The following is a 10,470-nucleotide window of genomic DNA, read 5'->3' as shown; positions in this document are numbered from 1 at the left end:
ACCAACCCCTTCCCCCCCCCCCCCCCCCCCCCCCACACACACAGAGGCCTCTCTCTCTCTCTCTCTCTCTCTCAGGCAATTTCACACTTCTCGTTCTAATCAAGTTCTACCTTTCTCCGATCACAAGCAAAAGCTAGGCATTTGCTTCATCGGGGCCCTCCTTTCTCTCTCTAGCCGTGAAATTTATATATATATATATGTATATATATTGGAGCTGAGAGAGATGCCAGAGGTGGTGGAAGGAGCTGCAAAGCCTCCGCAAATCTCCGAGATGTTCCAGAAATTCGCCCACGCCTTCAAGGCCAAGACGTTCGAGCTCTTCGCCGACGAGGAAACTTCCGCCGCCGGGGACGGCGACGTCTACGCCCTCCTCGATTCCGCCGAGGAGTTCATCACGGATCAGAAAGTGGTGGTTATCAAGCCCGATTCCTGCAAGTACCCGCCGTCTCCGGACCCTACGGCGAAAGTCCAGTTCACCAATGCCCTCGTTTCTTCGCTCTTCGCCAACGTTTCGTCGTTTGAAGCCTCGTATCTCCAGCTCCAAATGGCCCACGTGCCTTTCGATGAGAAGGCCATTGAATCAGCTGACAAAGCTCTGGTGTCGATTCTCCAGAAATTGACTGAAATCAGGAATTTGTATAGGAGTTTCAAGAAGCACCCTAGCTGTAATCTTGAATATTTTCCGGTGGGGTCGGTTTTGGAGTTTCAGGTGCAAGAGAATCAGAGTAAGCTCAGGGCTTTGGAGACCATGGTAAATCAATTACAGTCTGATATTGAGTCTAAGGACGATGAAGTTTTGATTTTAAGGAAGAAGTTAGATAAAATTCATGACACTAATTCGAGTTTATCCAGAAAGTTAGGGGTTAGAACAGAAAATTTGAGTAATAGCATAGATGTGTTGTTAACAATTCGTGTTTTTGAGTTAATGTTGCGGGATTCATTAAAGTCTGTGCATTGTTTTAGCAAGTTATTACTGGAATTGATGAAAAAAGCTGGGTGGGATCTAGAGCAGGCTGCAAATTCAGTTTATCCTGGTGTTAATTATGCGGAAAAAGGGCATGAGAAATACTCATTTCTGTCTTATGTTTGTTTGGAGATATTCAGAGGTTTCGATAAGGATGATTTTGGTATACTTGATGACAACAATGCTTGCAATGGTAATGGCTCGATTTGTGGTGGTGAAAATGGTTATCTGAGACAATTAATCGAGCATGTCTCATGCAATCCAATGGATGTCTTGCAAAAGAACCCAAATTCTGGTTTTTCAAAGTTTTGTGAGAAGAAGTATGAGCAACTGATCCATCCCACGATGGAATCGTCGATCTTTAGCAACATGGATCAGAAGGAAGTCGTGTTGGATTCTTGGAGATCGTTGAGCGTATTCTATGAGTTGTTTGTTAGGATGGCGAGTTCGATATGGCTGCTTCACAAGCTAGCGTTTTCGTTTAATCCCGTGGTAAAGATCTTCCAAGTGGAGGGAGGGGTTGATTTCTCAATGGTGTACATGGAAGATATTACCAGGAAAAGCAGCTTCTTTTTGGGTAAGACTAGGCCCAAGGTCGGTTTCACAATTGTTCCGGGGTTTAAAATTGGCCAGACAATCATTCAGTCTCAAGTATATCTAACCAGCTGTAAGCATCCAGAGCAGCATGGCTCCCAGCGGGATTTGACGAAAATCTGAAATTTGCATTATGTAGTGACTGATGGTCGAGTATTATGTTCGATATATTGGTCAGTTGAATTGGCTTAGCGTATCAAAGAGCCCAAATTTGTAGATCAATCGAGTCCATGGTACCATAGCAACAAGAACCCAATATACAAGTGTGTGTTGCCCTCGACACGGTGGGACAGGCTCAAGTGCGCGATAGGTATGTGGATGCTCTTTACCCGACTTGCATTTTATGTAGTTATATTTGAGTCGAGTTTGTATATCTGTGTTTGCATAGGAATTCAAGTGGCTAGTATTTCTTATGAGTCTCAAAAGAGATGTATATAAAGGAATGATGTTATAGGGGGAAAGTGCTTCACTTTCTCCTCTTCCATTATCTTTTTTCCTTTGTTGTTTTGGATTACAGTAAAACTACAGGATCAAACTTCTTGTAATTGTTAATCTGAATATGAGACCACTAGGTTTAACTTGTTCAACGACGTGTTATTACTTCTTGATGTTATTTCTCTTAGGCAATTCATGCTATTATATAATGAGGAGGCACATTCATTTGGTTTGTAGTGGTTGATTTTCCTGAGAATTCTTCAATTTCTTGCCATATTTAGAATAAGTTTGTGTTTGCGAGAGTGGTTAGAGCAGTTTACCTCCCCACCCTTTCTCTGGTAGGAGGCCATTTGAATGAGCTGTGGTTGGAACAATTAGTAATGTGCAGCTCATCCTTCCTTTCAAATGGAGGGATAAGATAAGTTTGACAGGAGCGGTGCAATAAGGGTGGTTTAATTGTTTCAATCTTATTGCCCTCCAGTGTTTTAAACATCGGCCTAGGCGCCTAGGCGGCCTCCTAGGTGCCACACCCCTAGGCCAAGGGGATGGTTTAATTGTTTCAATCTTATTGCCCTCCAGTGTTTTAAACATCGGCCTAGGCACCTAGGCGGCCTCCTAGGTGCCACGCCCCTAGGCCAAGGGGATGGTTTAATTGTTTCAATCTTATTGCCCTCCAGTGTTTTAAACATCGGCCTAGGCGCCTAGGCGGCCTCCTAGGTGCCACGCCCCTAGGCCAAGGGGATGGTTTACTTGTTTCAATCTTATTGCCCTCCAGTGTTTTAAACATCGGCCTAGGCGCCTAGGCGGCCTCCTAGGTGCCACGCCCCTAGGCAAAGGGGATTTCATCCCTAGGCACCTTTTAGTCGGCCAGCTGACTAAGTGCCCGACTCTGTCGAGCCAGCGCCTAACTCGACTGGATGTTTTTTTTAAGGGTTTAGGGCTGCTACACATTATTATAGGCGCTGCCGGTCGCCCAAGTAGTGCCTTCTGCAACCTTGTTGCCCTCTCAAATAGAGCTCTTGTGAGCATCATTTGGCACCTTGTTGTCCCTTCTATGTTAGGACTTGAATGAAGAATTAAGGCACTGTGATTGACTTTGGGCTTTGAATGAAGAATTAAGGCACTGTGATTGACTAGCTGCCCAATTAAGAATCTGTCGTGGTGTCATTTGACACTCAATCACCAATCACAATACATAAGTTTCCTTGTAGAAATTTCATGATTTGTGAAAGGGTGGTTGTGATTGAACGAAATTTTTGCATTTTATGTATGTGGTAGACTGGTAGACTTTCATATTTGTGTGTCAGTGATTCCACGATTGCTTTTTATTTTTATTTATAAATTTACTTTATTATTTTATACCCTTTATCAGAGTGTGCTAAGTCCATATATGGGTTGGCACTAGCGTAGCCAGCAAATTATGCTATGACCCGGGTCACCTTGCAAGGTGGACCCAGGTCTATGTTTACAATTTTAAAACTTGATATTTACAATTTTAGAACTCTATATTTACGATTTTAGAATCCTATATCCAAAATTTTAGATTTCAATATACAAAATTACATTACTCTATTTATAATTTTTGAACTCTATGTTTACAATTTTGTTATATATATTCAAAAATTGTGTTATGCTATTTAATATATAATTATGAAATTGTGAATATAGAGTTTTAAAATTGTGAACATAGAGTTTTGTAATTGTAAACATAGAGTTTTGTAATTGTGAGTATAAAGTTAAAAAATTATGAATATAGAGTTCAAAAATTGTGAACATAGAGTTCAAAAATTGTGAACATAAAGTTTTAAAATTATGAATATGGACCTGAGGGTGGACTCGGGTCCATGGCATAACAACCGAGCTTAGCCCATATGGATTGGTTTGACAAATTATACTATGGACTAGGGTCCATATTCACATGACAAATTATGCTTTGAACATGGGTCCACCTTGCAAGGTGGATTCAGGTCCATATTTACAATTTAAAAATTATATATTCACAATTTTAAAATTTTATGTTCACAATTTTAAAACTCTATGTTCAAAATACAATTTTAGAATTTTATATTCACAATTTTAAATCTCAATATACAAATTACATTACTCAATATTCACAATTTTTGAATTCTATATTCACAATTTTGTTATATAAATTCAAAACTTGTATTATACTATTGAATATAGAGTTATGAAATTTGTGAATATAGAGTTCTAAAATTATTAACCTAGAGTTCTAAAATTGTGAACGTAGACCTGGTCTATCTTGCAAGGTGGGCCCGTGTCCATGATATAACAACTGATATTCACATTGCCATGTCTACCATTGATAAATATTCATTTTTAATATATCATTTTTAATTTAATGTATTAAAAATTTATTTTTTGTTAATATACTTAAAAGATAAAATTTCACTATATAAAAATGAACATTTAACTTACTAAAAGAAAAAAAAGATGAACTCTCAACATACTTAAAAATGTTAATAGTCTTTCTTGTAAGGTATGTAAGATAGACCATGTTCTATGGTACAGTGATTGGGTCAGTTTATGGGTTCGATCAGGCACAATATCATGGGCCTTCATGGCATTGTTTGTTGTTTTTTATTTATAGAAAACTAAACTTTATTTATAGAAAACTAAACAACAACAACAATCCATGTCATTGCTAATTGTTTACATGTTATGTAAAAATAGTTTAATTGTGCACTTTTTTTTTTTCGGAGTTCAAGTGCCAATTCTAGCCTTTTGTAATTGAAGCGATTAATTGCATTTTTATAAATAGTTGAAGCAATTAATTACATTTTTATAAATAGTTGAGGGGCGTATTTGATCTTTATACATATATAGTTTAATAGGAAGCCTCGGTAAATGGCAACAATAACTTTAATTGTCCTAAGTTGTGAAATTTCTTGTCGCATACGTATTGACCTGCATGTACAAGTTCTCCAACGAAGTTTTTGAATAAAACTTCGATAGGTGATAGGTGTCAAGTGATCTCAGACTAAACGAAATGACTTTAATTTTCTTCGTGACAAAATTATACAAATATGTAATACAACTAACAATTTATAGTTATAATTAAAGTTCAAAAAGTATAAATTATAATTTATAGATTTTATTTTCTAAAAAATTATTAATTTAAATATTTTAATAAATTAAAGTTAGTTGGGTTGGATTACCATTTCAAAAATGTAGGTTGGGCCATTGGCCCGTCACGACACATTTGAATGTAGGTTAACACACCAAAGTTGACATCATTACTTTTCATCAACGTGACATATTATGATTGGTTAACAAAAATAATATTTTATTTTATTCTTTAATCAAATCTAGACATGTAATAAAAGTTTTATTTTTCAGGTAAACTTACCATTTTGATTGGTATATAGAGTATTTATCAAATTTGTTTTAAAATAAACATGAAAATTTGCTTGATAGTGTGCAAACTCTACACTAAAACGTGCAAACTCATCAACGAATTCTCTGGTATCAACACACATCCTCTTGGTTTCAATTGCAAATGAAATATGAAATTTTCATTTTTTTTAGAAAAAAAAAATTCTTTTGGGAATGAACGGTGAATACCATTTTCACCCAAATAAAAAAAAACAATATTCTTAGTGTTATTTTTCATAGTTTTGTTCACACTTCAAAAAAAATCACAAAATTGCCTCTCGGATTTATATCTTTCATCTTATGGTCTATGATTCCCTAGAATATAATATGAACGCGTGGAATATGATCTTGGACACCCTTCCAAGGTTTTAGTACTTAATGAAGATATTAAATTTTTGTAAATAAATTGAAGACACGTAATAAGTTATCTACAAGCACACAATATGTTAGTTGTAAGAACATAATTTGCAGTTAACATATGCATGTAGTTAATATATTATGTGTCTGTTTTTAACAAATTATGTGCCTTCAATTTATTTAAAAACACATAATTTATTAACTAAAAATACATAATATGTTAAGTACAAATACATAATTTTGAACCAGTATCCAAAATGCAAGGTGAACCTTCCTTGGCCCATGGTATAACAATGAATTAATTCCATTTTTGGTCCTAGATTTATAGGCGTTATTCAACTTTTAGTCCTTTTTTTTCAAAACATCATATTTTGGTCATAGTATTATTGTGGCATGACCATTTTTGGTCGTTTATCAACAAAATCGTTAAAATTCTCATAAATGCAAGGGCATTTCGGTCTTCAAATAGAGAACTTTTTCAAAAAATAAAAAATAAAAAATATAGCAAATTAACTTACTTTGTAAAAAAAGATCAAAATGCCCTTGTATTTAAAGTCATTTTAACGATTTTGTTGAAGGAGGACAAAAAATGGTCATGCCACAATAATATTACAACGAAATGTGAATGTTTTAATAAAAAAGGACTAAAAGAGGACTATCACCTATAAATTTAGGACCAAAAAATGGAATTAACTCGTATAACAATTGTAGTGTAAATCGTTTGAAGAAAGTATCAAATGTTCAAGCAATATAATTAGAAATCCATGTAGTATGGCCAGTTCAACTAGTTGTACACGTAAAATTTATTTATCACAAGAAACCAATGGTTGAGTCTCGGAAGCTAATATTGCACTTTTGTGACAAGGAATATAATCCGATCCACTTTATAGCCATCTTAGCTTGTTGCAATTTGGCCCCTTCCATAGAAAGAAATAAAGCAAGCAATACCCTTTTAACCCAAAATATTCTCAATACCACCAAACGAAATAAGCATAAAACAAAAGAAACAGCTTTCCCAAGAATGAAATTAACCAACCATAGTGACATAGCTAGCCGATGAAGACCATAACCATAACCCAAACCCAAACCCCTTCCTTGTACCGCTTATTCACTTTCCTTGTCCTCACCAATAACCTTGTGAAAGCCAACATGTTCATCTACGCCGGGTGTTCCCAAGGCAACAAGTACCAACCAAACACGCCCTACGAAGCCACCCTCAACTCTCTCCTATCCTCCATGGCTACCTCATCCTCTCAGTCTCTATACAACAGTTTCGCTCTGGGAAACTATAGCTCGGGCAACCCGGACGGGTCTGTTTTCGGGTTATACCAATGTAGGGGCGATCTGAAGACGAGGGAGTGCTCAATATGCGTTGCTAAAGCCATAGAAGAGGTGAGTTTGGTGTGCCCTTATACCCTTGGCGCCACTATGCAACTGGAGGGGTGTTTTGTGAGATATGAGCACTCGGATTTCATCGGGAAACTGGACACCAGTCTTATGTTCAAGCGGTGTGGGTACGAGGACGGGGTTAACGACGCCGAGGATTTCGTTAAGCGCCGAGACGAGGTTGTTGCGGATATTCAGCAAGGCGCCGCCATGGCGGGGTTTCGGATCAGTTCGTCCGGGTCGGTCCACGGTCTGGCCCAGTGCTTGGGGGATCTCAGCGCTTCGGATTGCTCGGCTTGCTTGTCTGATGCGGTTGCCAAGATGATAAGCTTGTGTAGTCGCTCCGCCACCGCGGCCGATGTGTTCTTGGCTCAGTGTTATGCTCGATATTGGGTTTCTACCTACTACAAAGCTGCTCCAGGTACGACTCAAAATGTGCCATCCAATTATCAGTTTAGCTTTTTAATTGAGACTAAAAAAATATTATAATTTAGAGTTAATTTCATTTTTGGTCCTAGATTTATATGTAACATTCCACTTTTGGTCATTTTTATCAGAACGTTCACTTTTAGTCATAGTATTATTGTGACACGACCAGTTTTGGTCCTCCATCAACAAAATTATTGAAATTTCGTTAAATACAAGGACATTTAAATTTTTTTTATACAAAGTAGGTTGACCCACTATATTTTTTATGTTTATTTTTTTGAAACAATCCATAATTGAAGATCAAAATGCCGTTGTATTTAACAAAATTTAAACTATTTTGTTGATAGAGGACCAAAAATGGTCATGCCATAATAATACTAGGACCAAAAGTGAATTGTCACCTATAATTCTATGACCAAAAATGGAATTAACTCTTTTAATTTAGTATTAGAGCTCTTAACAGGATGAAGCATATGATTCAATTGTCCATAGCCATATAAACCGAGTATATAATATAATATATAAACATAAATGTACAAATCAATTATCAAATTACCATTTTAGTTGGCAAATTTTTCTACGGATCATTGTTCACAGAGCTGTGTGAACTATGAATACAAGGTACATTTTTAATATACTAAAGTACATTATTTGTATACTAAATATATATTATTTGATAGTATGCAATGTATTTTCAATACTTAAGTAATGTACTTTCAAATAATATAATGTATTATACATACACGAATAATGAACTTTTAGTATATTAAAAATGTATTTTTTATTTATGGTCTAGGCAATATGTTATGTAAACCATGATTCATAGAATAATGATTGGTTTTAATTGAGATGAAGCAAATGTTTCAATTTGGTAATAGAGCCCTTAGCAAGATGGGGTACATCGTTCAATTGTCCATTACCATATATAGAAGCATATAATATATAAACATAAATGTGTAATCCAATTATCAATTTATACTTTTAGTACATATGGAACACGTGCTTTAATTGTCCTTTGGATGTCTTTTTAGTCTTATTTGAGAATTTTTTTTATAACTTTTTAAAGAATAATATAGTTAATGCTATATATTTATTCTTGAAATACTATTACTTGGCATACAAATTGGTTTCAAAATTACATATCACCATCTTTATTCGGCTATTTTAACCTTGCAAATTCCTCAAACTTTTGAAAGGCAACCATAGTGTGATATCATCATTTTTGTAATTTATAATTATTTTTTCTACGTCCTTACGATTTTAAATCACTATTAAAATATAATAATAATAATAATAATAATAATAATAATAATTATAATTATAATTATAATAATAATAATTATTATTATTATTATATTTAAAAAAGAATAATATAAAACTTGCGATTACTATTTGAATTCTAACTTGTATTTTGTATATGCAGATTCCACTAACGATGATGAAGTAGGGAAAACAGTGGCCATAGTTGTTGGAGTACTGGCCGGTGTTGCCATTTTCGTTGTTCTTCTATCGATTTGCCGAAAAGCTTTAGTAGGTAATCTATCTTCTCTTCTCCATAATTCTTAAATTTTCATTCTAATCTCCAATTTTGACATTACTTTGTTTAATTGGATTTTTTTAGCATTTCATAACGAATATATGCGTTAACAAATTAATGAGACCCAATAAACATAAATCATAACAGCAGTGAAAATAAAGAGGAAAAAAAAAACAATTTTCTTGGAATATAATCTCATCATTTTTTAACATGCCACACTTGGATTTATAGGAATCAACTAGATTTATTATGTTTAATTGTTTATGTAACATAAAAAATAATTAAATTTTATTTTTAATCATTCAATTATTACAAATTATCACATTTAATTTTTAAGACATTGTAGTCAAGTGGTATAACCGTGGCTTCCGAATGGAATGTCACAGATTCGAACCCCAGTGGAGTCATTGACTCTTTGTGCTTCAATCGGTTGAAAGTATATATGTATGGACAGAAAGTAGTGCTTCAATCGGTTGAGAGTATGTATGGACAGAAAGTAGTATGCATGGACATATACTACATAACCCCAGTAGTATGTATGGACATATACTACATAACCCCAATAGTGCAAGTATGTATGGACCGAAAGTAGTATGTATGGACATATACTACATAATTCCAGTAGTGACATTGACTCTTTGTGTTTCAATGGACACATATTATATTGTAACAGAGTAGCTAAAAAAAAAGTTTGAAAGTGAGGATTTGATTTTCCACTGATATTTCCCCCCGTTCTTTTGACGCAGGTTGACAAAGAGCAAAGTAATAAGGAACCAAGTTTCATTATTTTAATTTGTTTTCGATCTTTTCCTTATAAGGGTTAATTTATAATTAAATTTTCCCACAAGGACGCCATAGGACAATATTTATATGCTTATATTCTATTGTTAATAAGACCAATTATAAGTTGTGCAATTTATGGCCGATCTGTGGAAAAGGTGTGTTTTATCTCAAGGCATAAAGTAGAAGCTAAGGTGCTCTTCGCTTTACAAAAGCCATTATCCTCGGCTCCTTCACCTTAAATAACTGTACTTCTGATTCCAACCTGTTATTCTTCCCAATGCAAATCACCATCAAGCAATCAACTTTGTGGAATATATTCCTCCCCAATATAATTAATTAATGAATTGATCTGAATGAATTAATATTTGACTTATAGACATTGCATATATAATTCATACACAATAATGAATTATGTTTAGTCACTAAGCTTATGTCCTAAAGAGGCTATATATAACATCTTTGTGGATATTGAAATGTTAAAATCCATTAAATTGACTAGATTGTATATAATTATTCAAATTACATTGTGAATCATGATCCATCATACACATTGTAGACCCTTATCTAAATCATGTACATGTGAAGAGTA

The 10,470-nt window shown here is 34.7% G+C and overlaps 2 protein-coding genes across 2 annotated transcripts; both read left to right on the top strand.

Moving 5' to 3' along the window:
• The first annotated feature begins 34 nt into the window (after positions 1-34).
• On the top strand, positions 35-2,171 carry LOC116030757 (protein GRAVITROPIC IN THE LIGHT 1). Its single transcript, XM_031273085.1, has one exon. The coding sequence runs from the start codon at positions 224-226 to the stop codon at positions 1,679-1,681; it is 1,458 nt and encodes a 485-aa protein (XP_031128945.1). The 5' UTR covers positions 35-223; the 3' UTR covers positions 1,682-2,171.
• A 4,532-nt stretch (positions 2,172-6,703) lies between these two features.
• On the top strand, positions 6,704-10,052 carry LOC116030363 (plasmodesmata-located protein 8). The gene is made up of 3 exons (XM_031272592.1): positions 6,704-7,553; positions 8,985-9,095; positions 9,845-10,052. The coding sequence occupies exons 1-3, from the start codon at positions 6,803-6,805 to the stop codon at positions 9,847-9,849; spliced, it is 867 nt and encodes a 288-aa protein (XP_031128452.1). The 5' UTR covers positions 6,704-6,802; the 3' UTR covers positions 9,850-10,052.
• The last annotated feature ends 418 nt before the right edge of the window (positions 10,053-10,470 follow it).

Source organism: Ipomoea triloba, chromosome 9 (assembly GCF_003576645.1).
Source record: "Ipomoea triloba cultivar NCNSP0323 chromosome 9, ASM357664v1".
Classification (NCBI taxonomy): domain Eukaryota; kingdom Viridiplantae; phylum Streptophyta; class Magnoliopsida; order Solanales; family Convolvulaceae; genus Ipomoea; species Ipomoea triloba.
This window is presented reverse-complemented; position numbering and strand designations above follow the sequence as displayed.